General features: G+C 50.4%; 2 protein-coding genes across 4 annotated transcripts in view; one reads left to right on the top strand and one right to left on the bottom strand.

The window, feature by feature from the left end:
• Positions 1–17,858, top strand: part of PDPR (pyruvate dehydrogenase phosphatase regulatory subunit) — a 28,418-nt gene extending 10,560 nt beyond the window's left edge. For all 3 annotated transcript variants that reach the window (XM_081335602.1, XM_081335603.1, XM_081335604.1), the window contains 12 exons: positions 813–930; positions 2,108–2,257; positions 3,012–3,204; positions 4,679–4,803; positions 5,875–6,030; positions 6,122–6,255; positions 7,162–7,310; positions 8,203–8,315; positions 9,772–9,866; positions 10,888–10,977; positions 11,568–11,750; positions 13,692–17,858. In XM_081335602.1, coding sequence (XP_081191728.1) covers positions 813–930; positions 2,108–2,257; positions 3,012–3,204; positions 4,679–4,803; positions 5,875–6,030; positions 6,122–6,255; positions 7,162–7,310; positions 8,203–8,315; positions 9,772–9,866; positions 10,888–10,977; positions 11,568–11,750; positions 13,692–14,096 — 1,911 coding nt within the window. In that variant the 3' untranslated portion in view covers positions 14,097–17,858. The remainder of the gene's footprint in view (positions 1–812; positions 931–2,107; positions 2,258–3,011; positions 3,205–4,678; positions 4,804–5,874; positions 6,031–6,121; positions 6,256–7,161; positions 7,311–8,202; positions 8,316–9,771; positions 9,867–10,887; positions 10,978–11,567; positions 11,751–13,691) is intronic.
• A 1,208-nt stretch (positions 17,859–19,066) lies between these two features.
• Positions 19,067–20,817, bottom strand: part of LOC308672634 (fibulin-7-like) — a gene marked incomplete at its 5' end in the record, with an annotated part of 45,659 nt that continues 43,908 nt past the window's right edge. Inside the window, one exon of the mRNA XM_081335681.1 lies at positions 19,067–19,430. Within this exon, the coding sequence (XP_081191807.1) occupies positions 19,070–19,430 (361 nt within the window). The 3' untranslated portion in view covers positions 19,067–19,069. The remainder of the gene's footprint in view (positions 19,431–20,817) is intronic.

Below are 20,817 nucleotides of genomic sequence, written 5' to 3' on the forward strand. Positions count from 1 at the left end.
ATCCTTGCTTCTTCTTCCCAGGCAGTTGTTCACATCAATCCTGCAACCTTTCTTCCTTGTACTACATATTGGATATATTATCATCGGTGTTTCTTTGGCAACTATCCCATTAACTAAAATTCCCCCTCTACTAGAGCAAGTCCCAGAACGGATTAAAAAGAGTTTGTAGATGATACTAACGCTGCTTCTTAAAATAACTAATTCTAGATTGAGCTGGAAAGATTGTAATCCTATTCCATGTTACTAATTCTGGAGTTTATATCTACTTGTTCTGCTTGAATTTTCTGTTAATTTTTCCCAGTCCTTAGGATGCAGCATAAAAAGTGAATTCGGTAATTGTTATCTGCTGCGTTCTAGACACTTTATTATAGCAAAACAACTTTCTTTGCATCAATGATATTTAAAAGTATGGGAAATAATATTGTCCGAAAAGATTAACACAACATAAAAAGTGTTCTGCAGCACTTTTTTTCATTTTACTCACATTTAGTTTCCATAGTTTTCAGTTTGATGAAAGAAATTCCTAATGGATTAAATGTTAAGTGTCTTTTGGCGACAAAATATTGAAAATTAACAGTTGTTTCAGCCCTCAAGACTACAAACCAACTTACATACGTACATTTCTAATTTTTCTGGGTTTTTATTATTTGTGGGGCTTTGAGTTTTTTTTTTATTATGGTGTGTTTTTTTACTCCTGCTTTTAAACAATGGGTTGAAATATGTCTTGGAAACCGGGCAGCACAGTTTGAAGAGTGAGCCCCTTTGACGTAAAATCTGCCCTTGGCTTTTAAGTTGCCTGCTTTGCTTTTCAGTGGGCTTACGAGCTCGGCCTTTCCAATGAGGAGCCGGTCAGCATCCCGCTTCACGCCTGCGAGCACTTCTACCTTCTGACGCGCCCCCTGAAGACCCCCCTGGAGAGTAGCACTCCAAGTGAGGAACCTTCTCTTGCGCTGTGTTGCAGGTGCTTGGGCTTTGGCACAACGGCAGGCCGTGGGTGTTTAGTGTAGAGGTGCTTGGCGTCCACATGCGAAGGAAGGGCTGGAAGCCCAAGGCGCTCCAGTTGTGTCCGGGGGCCATCCACTCCAGGGACAGGGGGCTCGGATACAGGCTGACTGTCTGCCAGTTGGACACTTGGGGCACCGCAGATTTCTCGCCCTTGAGTTAAAGCAAGGGGGTCCAACCTTGGGAACTTGGAAGACTTGTGGACTTCAACTCCCAGGATTCCCCAGCCAGCCATTCCCCAGAAGTGATGCAAGTGCGAGACCTTCTGAGGAGTTACCACCTCAGTGCATCTGACCATGTTCCAGGCCGAACTTGGGTTCCGCTGAAACGGGCCAGCGTTGTTTGTTTAATTCTTTGCCTCTGCCTTCGTAGATAAGCTTTTCGTGCGTGGCTGGGGATGGGTTGATTTAATTTCCATTTCAGGGGAGTGCAGGGAAAGAGACCAATCATTTCCCATCCTGCTTTACCTCCTCATCCCACAGGTCCTCCTAACACCTGCCTGGCTCTTTTATGACCACCGGAAGTGATGCAGTGGTCTCCCTTTTAACGTTAAAATCAGAGCCCTTGACATCAGTGTTTCCCAACCTTGGTGATTTTAAGACAGGTGGAATTCTGGGAGTTGAAGTCCACCTGTCTTCAGGTTGCCAAGTTTGGACACCTCTGAGGTAAAGGGTATGAACAGGCTTAAAAGGCTTGACGTGAGACCTGAGGGAGTCAGCCAGGGCAGTTCCTTTAACTTCCTTAGTGCTTGTTGAGGAAAACCTTGGCCCAAGAGCTCCAGCAGCTCTGGAGAAGAGCGAAGACAAAGGCTTTGAGGTGCCCTTTGCTTGTGCTGACATTTTGAAACAGCCTGCATGAGCAGAGAGCAGTACAAGAGCATTCCAGGAGCAGAACGGCTGGGATTCCCTTCGCGACAGACTGTCTGGCCCGCAGCCTTAATTCTCTGCCCTCGGCTGCAGGAGAAGGCAGCCTGGCCCTGGTGCAGGAGTTCTGTGTGCGGTGGGCCCATAGCAAGCAAGCAAGAGTCCGTCTCTCTCTCTGCCCACCCCCCCCCGGCATCCCGCTTATCTCCCTGGGTTCAAGCATGTGCTTCTCTTCTCGGCAGCTGTTGTGGACCTTGACGGGAGGATCTACATTCGCAGCTGGCAAGGGGGGATCCTCTCGGGCGGCTTTGAAAAGAACCCCAAGCCCATTTTCACGGAGGGCAAGAATCAGCTGGAGATACAAAACTTGCAGGAAGACTGGGATCACTTTGGTAAGGCAGCCAGGCTGTTGGTGTAAAAGGAATGCCAGTTTTTACTTATTTATTTTTATTTATTTACTCCGTTTTGATGCTGCCCATCAAAATTGAAGCTGACAAAAAAAAATAAAGAACGATTTTCTGGATGTCTGAGCAAAGCAGTTGGGAGACGTTGCTAAGGCACCTTTGCCAAACAGAATACAGGTAGTCCTCGACTTATGACAGTAATTGAGGCCAACATTTCTGTTGCTAATCGAGACATTGGTTAAGTGAGCTTTGCCCCGTTTTACTACTTTTCTTGCCACAGTTGTTAAGTGAACCGCTGCACTTCTTAAGTTAGTAATATTTAACACATTCATTGTTAGCTGAATCTGGCTCCCCCACTGCCTTCGCTTGTCAGAAGGTCACAAAAGGGGATCACGTGACCCCAGGACACTGCGACCGTCATAAATGTGAGTCAGTTGCCAAGCGTCTGAATTTTGATCTCGTGACCCCGGGGATGGTGCAACAGTTGTAAGTGTGAAAAATGGTCATAATTCACTTTTTGGATGCCGTTGTAACTTTGAATTGTCACTAAATAAAACGTTGTAAGTCAAGGACTGCCTGTAGAAGGCAGGCTGGGCTAGAAACCTGCTTTGCTCTGAGGAAACACCTGTAAATGTCACTGTTGGAGGCCTGGCGCACTCTTGGGGCGGTGGGACAGGAGGCCCGCCCACTCTTTTCTCTGCCGTCGGTGGGGATAATTGTCTGCTCTGTCTTGGGGGTTTAGAGCCACTCCTGAGTGCCTTGCTGCGGAGGATGCCAGATATGGAGGCCCTGGAGATCGTGCAGCTGGTAAATTGCCCAGAATCCTTTACTCCAGACATGCGGTGCATCATGGGAGAATCCCCCACCAGACAGGGCTACTTCGTCCTAGCGGGAATGAATGCGGCCGGTACATCTTTTGCAGGTGGAGCAGGCAAGTAAGTGGACTCATTTCCTATCGAGGAAGGAGGGTGGAGGTAAAACTTGGGGGTGATGGTTTCTGTGTAAAGAAGTGATTTTTTTTTTCAGTCCTTACTGAAACGGAGATGTCTAGTGGAGTAAAATCCACAAAGACTCCTTTCTTTTTCCTTAACTTGCTGAAGGGCTAATATCCTACATCTGGGGTCCCCAATCTCCAGCCTGTGGACCCGCACTGGTCTGCGGCATGCTAGAAACATATGAAGCCCCATCTGTGGGGTGCAGGCAGGCACTGTTGTGATTCAGTGTCAGCCTGTGCTTCCAGCAGTTGAGTCTGAGGAATCTGAGGAGGAGGGGGGGGGTTGGAGAGCCTTTGGTGTCAGAGGGAGGCTCTGATGCACTGCAGGACTCTCAGCCTGGCCCCTCCAGTCGTGTTCCTCATGAGGCTCAGCTGTGTGAGGAGGAGGTGTTGGATTCAGAGGAGTCACAGCTGAATCTAGAAGCAGAAGGCAATCCAGCAGAGCAGAGCAGAGAAAATCAATGAGGCAACTCAGTGAGAGGAGGAGAAGGCAGTGAGAAGCCACGCCTTGGGACAGATAATAAAAGGGGAAGGTGTGGGTGGGGCTGGTTGCTGAAGGCAACTGTTTGGAGACATTCAAAGAGAAGCTAATCTCTTTGACTTGTTTGACTCTTGTTGGATGTTTTGAATCATGTATTTTTGGTTGAAGAAAATATTCTGCTGCTTTTTTGTTTGAAAAACTTTATTATTTGGAACTGTAAATAAATTAGGGTTGGGTTTTTCCCAGCCTATCGATTGTTAAAAGGAAAAAGGGGTTGTCCCTGACACACAAACAGGGCCGGTCGTTGGCTGGAACAGAACAGGCATGCAAAACCATGCCCCCTTCGCTCCATGGAAAAACCTCTCTCCGTGGAACCGGTTCCAGGAGCCCCAAAGGTTGCGGGCCATTGTCCTACATCACAGTACTGTGAAGAAGGGGCTTTCGCAGCCCTTTTAATAATAGAAGGCTAGTAAGTTTTATGGACTTGTTCGTGAGATGTAAAAGTATTTAGGACTGACATTCCTATTTTTACGGATGTGTACTATTTTTCTTTCATTTTAGTTTTCAAAGTGGTTGAATCACATTTTTTTCTAGATCACGGATACGTCCCTTTTCCTTTGTTTCTAGTTTGTGAAAAACAAGGCCTGTGTTTATCCTTCTGGGCGGAAAGCAGCATTGTTGGCCGTTCCGGGATGCTGCCCCAAATGCTGTGGGCTGCGTAGGGTTGTGGCCCATGAGTTGCCTCTTTTGAGTTCCTCCGTTGCTTTTCTTTGCATTTATCGCGTGGTCTGGAATCGCGAACTCGGAGCGATGGGATTGTCTGGATAGCTTCAGGCCACTCGAAAGCCAGCTGTCAGGGGTGCTTGGACACAGTTTGTGCTACGAACGGCCGGCCTCCGCAGCCCTTTTCAGCTCTGCCTTTTTGATAAAACAGGTTCCTGGCTGAATGGATGGTGAATGGCTACCCCTCTGACAATGTCTGGCCCTTGGATCTGAAGCGCTTCGGGGCTCTGCAAAGCAGTCGCACCTTCCTCCGTCACCGGGTCATGGAAGTGATGCGTAAGTAGCCTAGGGCCCCGCCTGCCTCTCACGTTCCCGGGGCTCGCCAAGTGGCTGATGTAGACGGGCGAGGGGCTGCGGCTGATTCCTGGCGGGCAGCCGGGGGTTCCTTCGTTGGAGGCTCTCAGCACAGCCATGCCAGGAAGCTCCAGACTTTGGAAGCTGTCTCTCAGTGGGTGGAAATAATTAATTACTATTTCCGTTGGCTGCACAGTCAGCCAGCTGGATTTGGCATTTTTGTCCACCTGGGATAGGCAGGCGTTGCTTGATGGTATCGCTGCAGGATGTAAGCTGTCCTGACTAAAGCTGCCTTTTGCAAATGACCAGTGGCGATTTTGTCTGTGCTATCAATTCAAATGGTGCTCCAGAGGTTTTGGGATCGCACCCAAGGTGCCTATTATTATTGGTATTAATTTTGCTTATCATCATTACTATATTACCAAGAAAGAGCAAACAAAACTCTTCTTGGCCTTTTGAGTAGAATTAAGCGGTTTGGAACCTCTTGGGGAATCATCTTTCAGGAAGGCTCATATTAACTATAGTTGGCTTTCAGTTGTTCAGACCAGCTAAACATCCTGGCTTCAATTTCCACGTTAAAGCTAGATGTAGTCAGCGGAGGCCTTATTACACCATAGGTCACAGTGAGAGGAAGAAAGAAATGATATGCTTTTTTTCCTGACTACCTGCGCTGGCTAAGAGATTAGGAAAATACCTACAGAAGAAAAAAAAATGTAGCTCAGGACTGAATCGTCGAGTCCTTGGTGCTCTCTGAAGCACTGAGCATTGTCCAGGGAAGATGTCATCTAGTCGGGCCTTGAAATGTAAGAAAGCAATCAAGTTCAGAGAGCACCAAGGAATCCACAGGTTAGATCAGTGTTAGAGAAAACAGTAGGAACAACTTTTCCAAATCCAAAATCCACGAGGAGCTTCTTGAATTTGGATTTTTTTTTCCTGTTAAAGTTTGAGCTGGGTGTTTGGATAATTGTAAAGGATATTCTATCTGGACTGGGAGGATAATGCGCTGTGTCCCTTCCAGCACATTGATTCTGTGGTTCTGTGGCCCCTCTCCAGCCCTGATTTATGACCTAAAAGTTCCCCGCTGGGATTTCCAGACTGGCCGGCAACTCCGCACGTCTCCCCTTTACGACCGGCTGGACGCCCAGGGAGCCAGGTGGATGGAGAAGCACGGCTTTGAGAGGGCAAAATACTTTGTCCCTGCGGGGAAAGGTGAGAGCGATTCCCCCTGGGTGCGCCCCTGAGGCCCGAGAGAGCCACGTATGGGGGAACCACGCTAAGCCTCGCGCTTCCTCTCCTGCAGATTTGCTGGCTCTGGATCAGAGCAAGACGTTTTACAAGCCGGACTGGTTTGACATTGTGGGGGCAGAGGTCAAGTGCTGCAAAGAGGCCGTGTGTGTCATTGACATGTCCTCCTTCACCAAGTTTGAGATAAGCGTAAGTGCTTCCTCCTCCAGAGCTTTCCTTTTCATTTGTAAGGTTTCCGTGTTTGCGTGCAGGGTGTCAGAACTGCCGCCTCTCTGCCAGTCTGCCCTGAATCCTGGGGGTGGGGTAGGGGGCTGGAAGGGAGGGCGAGGGCCTGTGGGAAAGTGAAATTGAACTGCGAGGACCCTTCCAAGTCCTTGCCCTGGGAGAAGAATGCCAACCCAGTGACTGTTTCCAAAACATCTCTTAGTAAACTATATCTTTCTCAACCAATGGAGTTAAGGATCATTTTTACTTAGGAGCCCAGGTTGAGGCAGGTCTGACACCAGTTCCTGTCTTCAGACATACGTTTTAGACTTTGGTTTTGGCTTGGTAACATTTTGTGAATGCAAATGTAAGTCTTTATTGCTTAGTGTCATTTGCAAATGCCACCCAATTTGGAGTAGGGTAAGTCCTAACTTAGTGTAATATGTGAAGCCATTCTATGCCTTAAGAAGGTAGAGATTATTTTTAGATTAAACTCAAAGCACAAACACTGTGATCCATCAAACGTGGTTTAAGGTTAAAGACTTTTCATAGTTTTAGCTCCTTCCTTTTTGTTCCTGGGAACCAGTGGTTCACAAATAGATTTCCTCTGGATGTGGAACTTTCATTTAAATTGTTCATAGAAGTGCTGGACAGGTGTGGTGGTTGTTAATATCCAGATACCAAGTTATCTCTGGATCAGAGGCAGTTGGGCTCCAAATGCCAGTATAGGCGAATAGTGCCAGGAAACACCATGTCTCTGTCTCCTCCTGCAGGCAGCTGATAGGCATCAGGTTGGCCACAGTGAGTACTAAAGTGCTGGCATCTGATGTGCATTGGCCTCTTCTGTCAAGCTGTTCTTATGTTTTGTGTTCCTTCTCTCATCCGCTGCAGTCCACAGGGGGACAGGCTTTGGACATTCTGCAGTATCTCTTCTCCAACGACCTGGACGTGCCAGTTGGGCATATTGTGCACACGGGGATGCTCAATCACAACGGAGGATATGAGAACGACTGCAGCATAGCCCGTGTGAACAAACGCTGGTAGGGTCTCCCACCTGTAGCCTGGATATTTGGCTGGCTTCAGCCTGTGGGGCCTTTTGTGACTTACCATCCATACCCAGAATCTGCTTGAAGCCATGAGGACCTCAGAATGATACACTCAGTGTGGCATCATTTGCATGATGACACCACAGCTGTTTAATAAAATGGGTTATTAGGAAAAGGTGCTGCCAATTTCTGTGCCTGGCTCCTGCTTCCAAATATTGACTCACACACGGTTGTGATGATAATTCAGACTTTACTTTAGGTCAAAGAGATAACAGCAGCCAAAGCCTGCAAACCAAAACAAGAGTCTCTGACAAATGCTTGCCTAAACAGTTAGCTTTTTAAAATAGGAGAGTGCAGAGGAATAGTCCAAAATCAGTCCAAGGATCCAAGAGCTGGATCAGGATTGTCAGCCAGTACAGAATTTCACAAGCAGAAGCTGCACGAATGTCGCACGAGAGCCAGAGATCAGACGGTTGTTTCCAGCAAAGGGAACATAGGTCAGAGTTGCCTCTTCAATTAGACTGAAGTCAGCTGTCATTATTGAAGAGATTTACTTCCTTGCTTGGCAAGACAGGGAGAGGGCAGTTAAGAAAAAGGAAATAAATAAGAGGAAGCCACATAGGGCGTCTCTGCTCTCCTTCTGGGGCTGGGGGCTGGGAAGCCTTACATCGTCCGACTGTTCCGGGTGCTCAGGCGGTGCCCGTCTTTTTCCTGAGGCTGACATTCCACAGACTTCTGCTGGGGCAGAATCTTCAGCATCCCGGGCATGACTCTCTGCCTGGTGGAATAAGTAACGAAGTGTTACCTGATGGCATCTTTTCAAAGGCCTTGTATAAAAACTGTCCCCCTTTGGGCTTAAGCGCGTCTCCTGTCTTTCCTACTGCAGCTTCTTCATGATTTCCCCCACAGACCAGCAGGTTCACTGCTGGGCCTGGTTGAAGAAGCACATGCCTGAAGACCGCAACCTCTTCTTGGAAGACGTCACCTGGAAATACACAGGTGAGGGGAGCTGCCAGATGCCGGCCCAGCTGGAGGGGTCTGGAACTCCTCTGGACCAGGGCAGGGTCCTTCTCCGAGGGAAGCTCAGATTCTGCAGGCTGCTCTGCTCTTTTGTTTGCAACGTTCAGACATGTCACTCCTTGGTGACTTTGTTCCAGGATGGGTCTCCAGTCATGGGAGTCAGGGTTCCTTGCCCACCTGGTTGGCATCTGGGAGCTAATAACCTCAGCTCTCCGGGTTCCTGAAACTGAGCCAAGCCTGATTTGTTTCCCCTTCGGGCTGTTTCACATGTAATATTTTTCAGAGCTAAAACCATAAATATAACAAATAGGTTTTAATCTGTTCCAGATTCACAAGGACTGTTGTGTCTCTTGGTTAGTGTGCCAGAGGCAGATCCAAGTTAGCGACTTTTATTTATTTGTATCCCTCCTTTTATTATTTTTGAAAAATTACACAAGGCAGTGAACATATCCAACACACTCTCCTTCTGCTCCTGTTTGCCTCACAACAACAATCCTGGGTGGTGGGTTGGGCTGAGAAACAGTGACTGGCCCAAAGTCATCCTCCAGCTTTTATGCCTAAGGCAGGACTATAATTCCCCATAGCCTAGTTTCTAGTTTGGTGCCTTAACCACTAGACCAGGGGTAGGCCACCTTGGCTCTTTTATGACTCGTGGACTTCAACTCCCTGAGCCAGCCATGCTGAGGGGAAAGAGAGGTTTCCAAGCTGAGCCATGCTGGCTCAGGAATTCTGGGAGTTGAAGTCCACGAGTCATAAAGCGGCGTGGGCCTAGGCTAGGGGTAGGCAACCTTGGCTCTTTTATGACTCGTGGACTTCAACTCCCAGAATTCCTGAGCCAGCATGGGGGAACTATGGCCCCTTCATGACTCGTGGACTTCAACTCCCAGAATTCCTGAGCCAGCATGGCTCAGCTTGGAAACTCCCTTTCCCCTCAGCATGGCTGGCTCAGGAATTCTGGGAGTTGAAGTCCACCAGTCATAAAAGAGCCAAGGTTGCCTACCCCTGCACTAGACCAGACTGGCTCTCCCAGGCCCATCCATGGCTGCCAGAATATGGGGTGGAAAGTTAATGTTGCTCTCATATCCCAGAGGCCTAACACAAAATCTGGATGAGGACAGGGCTTCACAATTTGGCTCGGCCTGGGCTTCACAATTTGGCAGAGCTGGGGGCTTGATTTGAAAGGCTGATATGAGAAGCCTTCAGTTCGACAAGGTCCAAGAACATGTGTTAGGGTCTCCAGGTATCTTTTCCCATTGAAGTGGTCTCGTCTCACCCGGGTAAAATCCAATTTCAGGTTCCAAATCCTTTCCCAGCCTTTGCGGATTTGTGTTGAGCTGACAAGCTGCAATGAGAAGAGTGAGGGACGTAATGGGGCAAGACTTCCTGTTCTGCAATTGTCCCTGATGCTGAATTATTTTCCTTGTGTTTCCCTCAGCCTTGAATCTGATTGGCCCACGTGCCATGGACGTCCTGTCAGAGCTCTCCTATGCGCCAATGACGCCCGAACATTTCCCTTCCCTCTTTTGTAAGGCAGGTGACTTTCCCATTTCATCTAGCAACTTTCTTCCTGCTTCTGCAGATATTTTACAGATAGTCCTCGATTTACGACTACAATTGGGAAGAGGAAATTCATCATTAAGCAGAGGAATCACGTGGTTGCTAGTTGCAACTTTGTTTGCAGGCTTCCCCATTGGCTTTGCTTGTCGTAGGCCAGCTTGTGTCAATTATGAGGTGTCTCAATGGACAAATGGGCTTTTTGTATCTACTCTTCTATCTTTCTTTTTGTGCAAAAGAATCAAGAGCACTTAGCAGTAGCCCTTAGACTTATATCCCGCTTCACAGCGCTTTACAGTCCTCTCTAAGCGGTTTACAGAGTCAGCAGATTGTCCCCAACAATCTGGGTCCTCATTTTACCGACCTCAGAAGGATGGAAGGCTGAGTCAACTTTGAGCTGGTCAGATCGAACTGCTGGCGGTGGGCAGAGTCAGCCTGCAATGCTGCATTCTAGCCACGGTGCCACCACGGTTCACCTCAATAGGGGTAATCCTTGAGTATGGTGGCAGTTCAGATTGGGATTGCCCTTGCTAAATGATGCGGTCATAAAGTATGACCCCAGATTTTTGTGTCACTTAGCGACAGCAATCCTGGCAGTCCCTGTTGTAGCTTTAGCCCCAGGACCATGTAGGTTGTTAAGTGGGAAGAGGCAGGAGGCTTAGATAAGGAGTGCAGGGGATGGGGTGGGGGGGCTGCTGGGGAGTGTGGCACAGCTGGCTGAGGAATTCTGGGAGTTGAAGTCCACTTGTCTTAAAGTTGCCAGAGTTGAAAAAAGGCTGGCCTAGAATATGTTGTGTGTTTTAAGACCAGAGAGCAGGCGTGCCCCTCCCGCCATCTTGCAAGTCTGCTGGGCCAGTTTTTTTTTCTGGTGGAGAGTGTCAGTTTGCTTCCCTCCACTTTAAAACTGCTCCTTGCTGGTTTCCTTAACGGTGAACAACAGTTTCCTTTTGTCTTTGGATTTTTGTTGTTATAAATGCCACGATCCCTCTTTCTGCAGGAGATGAGCGTCGGCTATGCCAATGGCATCCGGGTCATGAGTATGACGCACACGGGGGAGCCCGGCTTCATGCTTTACATCCCCATCGAGGTGAGTGGGGCTTGTAGTTCGAAGGTCGGTCTCCACTCTGTTGGGGGGCTTGCACCTAAGGGGCTAATCCCCAGATGGCACGATGTAATCCACATTTTTTTGTTGAAGAGCTTTTGCTAAAAAGTACCTCGACAGTGCCTGTATCATCTTTTCAGTTTCCTAAATTAAGTTAGGAAAGTTTGTGTATGGAAGTGGTGCTTGGAGGCCATGTTGGGCAAGGTTGGTCTATGCCAGGGGTAGGCCACCTTGGCTCTTTTATGACTCGTGGACTTCAACTCCCAGAATTCCTGAGCCAGCATCGCTCAGCTTGGAAACCTCTCCCTTTCCCCTCAGCATGGCTGGCTCAGGAATTCTGGGAGTTGAAGTCCACGAGTCATAAAAGAGCCGAGGTTGCCTACCCCTGGTCTATGCTGAGCTCGTCTGCCATCTTTTCAGCGCCACTGGCCAAGACTTGCATCTTGAAGGGACATGAGGCCAAGGGCTGTTCAGACAAGTGATGGAGGGACGCTGTCAGCCTTTGGTGTCCAGACTGCCTCTGACCAGGGTGATTTAAATGCCCCCTCCTCTCCTTCCGCCCCCCCCCCCTGCAGTATGCCCTCCATGTGTACAACGAGGTGATGAGCGTGGGGCAGAAGTACGGGATCCGGAACGCTGGCTATTACGCCCTCCGCAGCTTGCGCATTGAGAAGTTTTTTGCCTTCTGGGGCCAAGATCTGGATGCTTTCACCAGCCCTATGGAATGTGGGCGAGAATTCCGGGTGAAGCTAGACAAGGTGAGGGGTGCTCCCCGAACGGTAGGCTGGGTGGGAGTGGTGGGAGTTCCTAGCACTGGGGCTGCCTGCCTTCTGACTTTCAGGATTGCGACAGGGCAGCAACAGGCTCCGAGTTAGACATGTGGATTTGGAGTGGGCCAGGAGTCCTCAACATTCATTCATTCATTCATTCATTCATTCATTCATTCATTCATTCATTCTTTATTTATTTATTTATTTATTTATTTATTTATTTATTTATTTATTTATTTATTTATTTATTTATTTATTTATTTTACCACTCATGCTCCCCAAAATTGGGGGAAACTTTTAAGGACATTCATTCCTTTCAGTCAGGCTCTCCAAATTTGGCAGCTTTAAGACTTGCGGACGTCAACTCCCAGAATTCCCCAACCAGCAATTCCCCAATTCTGGGAATTGAAGTCCACAAGTCTTAAAAGTTGCCAAGGTTGGACCCCCTTGCTTTAACCCCCAAACCCCCACGGCAGGAGCATTTAAGGTGTTAATCGTCAAGAATCAGGGGATTGGAACAGACCCAACATTTCAGCCCAGCTGTTTCGGTGATGTTATGCCCCCCCCTCCAAAGTTGTAGCCAACTTTTGCATTACAACCACAGATGCCCTGGGTGGCCTGGGGAAGTTTCTGTCATTTCCCCCTACCCCCGAAAACAGTATTGACTTTCTTCATAGCTCTTGGGAGAAATACGAAGTAAACTTCGTATCAAGTATGTATCAACCGTCCCACTCAGTCATCTAGCAAATAAAGACTCCTGGCCATTTGTTCTTGCCAAGAGTATATTTACTGAAGCTTATATGGTTACAGAAGTAGGCTAAGCTGAATCTGAGGTTTTCCTGCACAAACAATGCAAAGTAAAGTTTCCTCTCCCCCCCCACCATCCCTCGGTAAGTGTCCAATAAGGTGCTTGTATATTGTTTGGGAGGGACGCGGTGGCTCAGTGGGTTAGGACGCTGAGCTTGTCGATCAGAAGGTCGGCAGTTTGGCGGGTCGAATCCCGAGTGCCGCGTAGCAGAGTGAGCGCCTGTTACTCGTCCCAGCTTCTGCCAACCTAGCAGTTCGAAAGCGCGTAAAAATGCAAGTAGAAAAATAGGGACCACTCCGGTGGGAAGGTAACAGCGTTCCGTGCGCCTTTGGTGTCTAGTCATGCCGGCCACATGACCACGGAGACGTCCTCGGACAAGCGCTGGCTCTTCGGCTTTGAAACGGAGATGAGCACTGGCCCCTAGAGTCGGAAACGACTAGCACACACGTGCGGGGGAACCTTTACCTTATATTGTTTGGGAAACAGGTTCTCAATTCCCAGCTCGGCATATCAATAGTTGACCTTGGCTGGCTGAAGTTTCTCACAAGGCTCAGCTGGGCTATTCAATCTTTCCCTCCCCCCCCCCTCGCCAATGTCAGGCTGTCAGCTCATGAAGCTTAGATAGGAGAGATGCAGCCACGAGAGTATGCTTCTAGGACAGACATGTCAAACACGAGGCCCGGGGGCCGGATCCGGCCCGCAAAGTGGTTTCATGCGGCCCATGAAGCCATCCTGGAAACAGTGAGGGAACGGCCCCCACTGCCTTGGCCCTGGCCCAGAGACCCTCCTCCTGCCTGAGACCCTCAGATCTGTCCCACTCCTGCCCAGGCCCCCATAGGCACCCTTGATGCGAATGATGTAGAGCTGGCCACGGCCACCCAGTAGGCCATACGCGCACTAGACACGCCCACCCAGTAGGCCACGCCCACCCTGGCCATGCCCACCCGGCCCCCTGAGGGAAACCGCAGTGCTGATGCGGCCCTCAATGAAATTGAGTTTGACACCCCTGTTCATGACAACATTGTGACTGGGTTGCTTGCCAGTGGTTCTTTCCCAGCAGTAAGTCGAAGAAAGAGCTGAAGCGGATCGAATCCCGTCTCCTGACGTGTCTCTCTCGGCAGGGCATGGATTTCATCGGGAGGGACGCGCTGATGGCTCAGAAGCAGGAAGGGGTCTACAAGCGCTTCACCATGTTCATCCTCGAAGACCATAACACGGACCTGGACTTGTGGCCCTGGTGGGGGGAGCCCATCTATCGCAACGGCTGCTACGTGGGCAAGACGACCAGCAGCGCTTATAGCTACACGCTGGAGCGGCACGTTTGCCTGGGCTTCGTTCACAACCCGGACCCCGAGACCGGCAAGGAGCAGCTGGTCACCCCGGACTTTGTTAACCGGGGCGAATACGAAATCGACATTGCGGGGCAGCGCTTCCAAGCCAAGGCCAAGCTGTACCCCTTCAGCTCTCTGTTCACCTCCCGCCGGCGCAAGGACGAGATGGAGTTCAGCGGCTTCCAGGGAAAATAGCCCCACGAAGCGCCAGACTTTTCCCACATTGCTCTTTGGACTTTTCTGGTCTGTTACGTGTTGTATATTTTGACCCTTCCTTCCTTTCCCAAAGCGATCCTGCAGCTCCCAATCTAAAGGGGTATTTACGATGGGCAGGTGCAAGCAGAGACTTCCCGAGTCCCTCAGCCCTCACGGACAGTTTGAGGTCTTGGGAACTTGGCAGGACCTCTTGGGATCCGGAGTGGCCTGCAGTTTGAAAATCTGTTGCTCCTTTAGGCCAGAATTCCCCAACCTTTCCGGCTTTGCGGACCAATGGGGTGGGGTGGGGGAAGAGGGGATGGTTCCGGGCGAACGGCATGCATGTGTGCCTGCCACTGGCGCAAACGGAGCACGCGCGCATGCACTTGCCTGCTGCTTGCGGAAAGGGAGACGCCCACACGAGCTTGCTTGCCACTTCAGGCGGCCTGGTTTTAAACAGCTCACGGCCTGGTGGTGGGCCGTGGGTTGTGGGCACCTGCTTTCTGGCACCTGCCAACATCCTTCAGAGATTTGCCCACACGAAAACGTTCTGCATCCTGGTCCTGTCGCTACCAGCCACCCTCCAGAGGGCCAGTAGAAACGGCAAGAGGATGGTCTCATCTTTATCTCCACTACAGTAGATGGTGCGTTCTGTGGTCCTGAGTAGCTTTGACGTGCATCTGCATCGATCTTGGAAACACGGAAGTCCCTCAGATTAGGAGGAGAGCTGCCTGATGTCACTCATTTCCTCCTCTGCCTCCTCTTTGGGATCTATTTCACGGGATCTGCTTTTGGTTCTGCTGCCTCTCGTGTTGCTGTTCTGTCATGGCCGACTCCATCTTGGGTGCCCTCCGGAGACGTGGACTTCAACTCCCAGAATTCTCAGCACAGACATGGAAGACGAGTCTCTGCGAGGCAGCCACGCTGGAGAAGGCCATTTCCTTGCAGATGTGTGGTTTGTGCAATAGACGAGGCGCGCCCGTGCGTGTGTGTGTGTGGGGGGGATGTCTCGCTGAAGCGATTGGGGGAGGGGTCAGAGAGGGTGAAGACTTTGGGGTAAGCATCTTGCTCCTTCGTTTTTAAGGTGGATCCAACATGCAACTTGCCTTGGGATCTAACCGTTGTCCCCCTCATCTCCACCCCCAGTCTAAACTCTATTTGGCAACGGCGATATTAGCACTGCAGCCCCCACCCTGGTGATCATCTCATCAGCCTGAGGTTGGGCAATCAACCCGCCTGGAGACCTCCTTCCCTGTCGTTTTTTTTGGAGCTCCAACCTCCCCCCCCCCCATGCGAGATGCAAGGTTCTGCCAGAAGGCAAAATGCTTCAGCACTGCAGCTTTTGGCTTGGTTGCAAGTGAAGATAAGCAGCGATGAAGTCCCCCTGTGGTACTTCTGGCGGGCTTCATGCTTTGCCTCTTTTTCTCCCCCCCCACCCCACCCCCGCCCCCCCACAGGGAGGGAAGTCTTGTCCAGGAAGACGAGTAGCCTTCCCCCTCCCCCTCCTGTCCTGCTTCACCATGTTGTAGGTTGCCTTCCCTCCTGGCCAGCCAAGCCTCCGTCTCCTCTTTCAGCTTCCCTCCGGATGGAGGCCGGGAAGGGGATGTTGGGGAGGGGGGTTCTGTTCCAGAGGTTTCGATGGCCTTTCTCCTTGCCCTGCCTTCGTTCTGCTGGCCATCTGTCTCCTCTGCCAGTCAAGGGGTAGCTGCACCTCTTCACCTGCCCCTTTCCCATCCTGGGATGAGCAGCAGAGGACAGTGTTTTCCAAACAGATCTGCTTGCGAAAGATTCCCTTTACGAGGAGGGCAGGCGATCTTGACTCCTCGCGGGAGTCTGCTCAGGCCTCGCTTACTGACAGCCCAGGGTGGCATTTTCAGGCTGCCAGGACGAGGGCAGTTTAGCCCAGCAAGGCCTGACCCTCGTCCTCTCCGTGCCTCTTCCTCTCAGCCTGGCCAGGCTCCAGCGCCCTGAAGACCGGCCTGGCCTGCTTGGGAAGAGGGGCAGAATTGCTGGCCGCTCCCCTGCAGGTTTCAGAGCTCCGGAGAAGACGAGGCCGGAGGATCAGAGAAGCCAGTGGGGGCAGCCAGGCTTCCCCAGTTGGTGCCACTCGGGTTGGGTTGCACTACGGTTCCCATCACCTATCCCCATAGAGGGGCCTGGTTTTTTGGTTATCCAAGCTCTTTGCCCTTTGTGCCAAAGAGATCTGCTCCTTCACCGCCTTGCATCGCCTTCCTGCAAAGGTTTGAGTGAGGATTCACACCCCCACTTCATTTTCTGCACTGCCTGCCAAGTGTTTCTGTGCGTGTGTGTCTGTCCTGTGTGTGTCTTCAGGACCTCTTCTGTGCACCTTTTGTGTTTCTTTGCATGCTGGCCCTGCCCTTGGGGAGGGGGGGGGAATCCTTCCAGGAACTCCAAGCCCTCCTTCCCATTTGCCATTCTCAGATGCACTTTAGGATGTTCCTCTGCTTTGGTAACTGAATGCCCTCCACCCTGGATCTTTCTTGGTTTCTTTCTAGAATTCAACTCCTGGATGGGTGGAGGGAAATATCATTGTCATTTTTGCTCATAACGGAAAGCTTCCCTGGGCAGCTATTTCCACAGGGCCGGAAGCTGAGGAAGCTCCTCCTCGTCAGAGTGCCTTACGCTCCCGATGTGACCACGGAGGGGCTTAGCTTGGCCTCGCCCTCTGCCCCGCCTTGGCCAGTTTAGTGCCTAAAGCCTTGGCCGCAGAAGGGACACCGTGGCTAGGACACAGAAAACCCTCCTGGCTTTGCAAGGTGTCTCTCTTGGGGAAATCTGCTTGTCTGAACCCCCCAGCTCTTCAGGAGATCTTCCTGGCCTGAAGCCCCCCACCCCCGTGGGAGCACCAGCTCTCTTTCCCCCCTCCCCTTTCTGCCTTTCTCCAACTGGGAAGCTGCTGCTTCAGCACACAATCTGTCTGCAGGAACTCCTGTCCCAGTGGGTTTTTATTTCAAGGCCACCGGGTTTGTAATCAATAAAGACTTGATTAGCTACAAATGCTGGCTAGTCTGGAGGTCGGCTTCGGAGTCTTCCAAATAACGAAGCAGAGTTTGGGCAGGCAGCCTCTGCATCTGGAGTTAGGAAGGGGCGTTTCTGAGCAGCCTGCGAGCCCAATGCTGGCTCAGTGCTTATTTGGGAAGGTTGTGAGTGCTCAGTGGGAGTTGTGGGTGTTTGTGTAGTGATGACCTAGAATTCCTGCCTTGGAACTTGGCTTTAACCACAGCCTTGAAAACTCACCCCTGTCCTTAATGCAGCCATTTATACAAGGTGCCAGTCTCCTGCTGCCCTGGACAGTGCGGCCTTTCAGAGAGAGGTTGGCTGTTTTCTCCCAGTCTGCTGCCTCCCAGTACATTGGCACTACCGGTCCAAATTCTGCACCCACTGAGCAGAATGGGTGGCCCTCATTTAGATACTCTGCCTTTGGGACTCGAGTGGCTAAGCAGCCAAATTAGGGACATGCAACGTGTGTGGGGGGGGGGGGGAAGCAATCCAGAGGCAACTCTCCACTGCTTTGGCCTTTGGAGAAAAGAGCAGCGCATGAGCTTCCAAAGATGTGCTTGTTCGGCCATATGCAGGAGTCCCAACAGTTGATCTGCGGAGTTGACTTGGAGGCAGCCTCGGTTTCCCTCCCGACCTGCAATGCCTAGGGCCAAGTCTCTGGAGGGTCATTTTTTTCATTCATAAAGCAATCTTCCCATCAGCCCACCTTACAAGGAAAATACAGTTTTGTTCTTCTTTGGACTTGCAGTAGTCATTCCACATGGTTGCCTTAAATTAATCGCCTCTGTATAATAACCAGCCAACGTAGTCAGCTATGGTTCTGTCTTATGCTAACTCGGAAAACTGAATTAAATAAGCCATGCAGAGATGGGCCAAAGAGGAGAGAGAACTAGGTTACTTTGCAGTAGCAAAAAAATAAAAATAACCAAGAGTCTGAGGGCACCTTTTCAGCGAAGCTCAGAAACTTATAGGTAACTTGTCAGTTGGAAGAGACTCCTGATTTTTAACTGAGGGTAGTTCTGTCATGCAAACGCAACTATGCTGTCCCTGCCTCTTGACTACACAAGATGGGTACCTGCGCATTTGTTTAAGGTGACTCTGATTGTGCAATGCTTCTCGAAAAGATACGAGCCTTTGATTGAATGATTGTGGCTGCCCCCAACCTTTTTAAACACCTGTTCCCAGAGCTAATGACCTTGTTTCTAGTCCTGATTATTTTTGCCTCCCTGCCCTAGGGTTATTAGCCAGTTTTTTATGGCAGCCAAAGCATTTGACACGATAACGACAGAACCCTGTATTTTAATATCTGCTCTTTACACACCACATCTAGTTTGCTTATAAATAGGGCCTACTTGTACCAAGTCTGAGCGAGGCTGTTTTAACACAGATATCTATAAACGATTCCCAGCTAGAGTTAGAGGCAAATTATATATATAAAAAATACCAAACCCAGTTTCTGCCCAAAGGAGTCAGAGCCACCCAACTCTCAAAGGAACGTAGGGATTGTGATGGTCCAGAAAAGTATCTGCCTCTTTTCACCCAAATGTGGAACAAATTCCAGCTCTCTGACCAAGCTGAAAAGGCTGCAGTCCTGAATGGCTACGATTACCCACATCCCAAGCTGAATTTCCAAGCTCTGCAGGGCTTTGTGCAACTTGGCCTTTTTCTTGCACGCAGGCTTAGGGGAACGCCTACATACAGTGAAGCCCATCCTGGGAATTTCCTCTACTCTGGCCTGCAATTCCGGTCACAAGGATTTAGGTGCCTTTCAGGTCTTTGCCCCTGTCAGCTGTTGCAAGATGTCCAATCACTTTGTTGGTCTTCCTCTGTTGCTTTTCCCCAAGGCCTCCCGAAGGGGAGAGAGGGTGGGGGAAACCTCCAGCCAAGACTTGGTTTGGCCTTCAAGGTTCCTGCCACATCCGCTGCAAGGCCTGACAGGCTTTCCGAGGGGCTCAGAATTCATACTGGGAAACCAGCACGGTGACCTTGAAGATGTGCTTCCCTAGAAGATGCTTCTGGGCAAATTCGCTCATTTCCACCTCCGCCTCCAGGATTGCTGGGCCCAGGACTGAGCGGGTGAGCACCAGTTCCCCCGAGTGCTGACCTGAACGCTGGACAGCAAGTCTCCCCTGGCTGTTGGCCCCTAGGAGGGCGAAGCGCAGGCTGTCGCCCAGCGAGCGGCTGGTGGACATCCTGAAAAGGACCCAGGGCACCGACTGGTTGGACTGGAGGGGCAGGTAGTGGAACGAGATGGCATGGGCGGCTTTCTGGCAGGCTTGGCTGCCCATGGGGCAAGGGCTCCGTTCACACTGTCTGAAAAGAGAGGTGGAAGAGAAACACCCAGTCAGGACTAAAGGTAAAGGTTCCCCCGCACCTGTGTGCTAGTCGTTTCTGACTCTAGGGGCCAGTGCTCATCTCCGTTTCAAAGCCAAAGACCCAGCGCTTGTCTGAAGACGTCTCCATGGTCATGTGGCCGGCATGACTAGACGCCAAAGGCGCACGGAACGCTGTTCCCTTCCCACCGGAGTGGTCCCTATTTTTCTACTTGCATTTTTACGTGCTTTCGAACTGCTAGGTTGGCAGAAGCTGGGACGTGTAACAGGCGCTCACCCTGTTACGTGGCACTCGGGATTCGACCCACCAAACTGCCGACCTTCTGATCGACAAGCTCAGCGTCCTAACCCACTGAGCCACCGCATGGACTACCAAGAGTTTAAAGACGAGTCTGAATCTGGGGAAAGCACCCTGGCATCTAATGGCTCTCAGGAGACAGCCTGCCTCTGGACATAAAGGCTGTTGGGTGGGGAAGGGCAGTCCAAAACAGCCGTTTATCAAAAGACGGGGTTGAGCTGCCACTCCATTCCACAGAGGCCAAAAAAGACCAAGATGGAGAATCAAACCCAGCAGGGTTTTTGCTTGCTTTAATTGCCTAGGGTTGCCCACCATCTTGATATTTTCTGATCCCTCCTGGCAAATCTATCCTGGTCATGAATAATACTCGTCTTTCCTGGCTGGGGTTAGGGAGGGAAAAAGGGAAGAGGGGAATGAAAATGGGGCATTTCCTTAACTAATCTGCATGGGCTGCCTGAGTTCTCTTGCTTGTAGAATCGTTGCATCTGTCTTTCAATCCTTGCCAACTTCGGCCCCCCTTTTTGGTAGGCAACACCTGTTCCTTTGATTCCAGGCAGCAAAAGGGTCAGTTCCATGTTCAGAAACTTTTCCCAAACCTTAGCTCTGATGAGCACAGAAAGGCTGGAATTCCTTGGGCCTCTTAGGACAAGAAAAGACTAGAATAATTAAGAGTTGAAAGGGACCTTGGAGGTCTTCTAGTCCAGCCCCCCGCTCAAGCAGGAGAAGCCATACCATTTCAGACAGGTGGCTGTCCAGTCTCCTCTTAAAAGTCTCCAGTGATGAAGCATGTACAACTTCTGGAGACACGTCTCTATGGAGATTCTCAGTCATCCAGGTCATAGTTATCCCAAAGGTGTTTTTTTCCACAGGGTAACTGGAGTTTCTTCAAGAAAATCTAGTTGCCTCGTGACAAACACCTTTGGGATTCTGGTGGCAAGCTGTTCCACTGATTAATTGTCCTCACTGTCAGGAAGTTTCTCCTTAATTCCAGGTGGCTTCTCTCTCTGGTCAGTTTCCAACCATTGTTTCTCCTCCTGCCCTCTGGTGCTTTGGAGAATAGTTTGACCCT

This window comes from Vipera berus, assembly GCF_964194415.1.
Source record: "Vipera berus genome assembly, chromosome: 10".
NCBI classification, from domain to species: Eukaryota; Metazoa; Chordata; class Lepidosauria; order Squamata; family Viperidae; genus Vipera; species Vipera berus.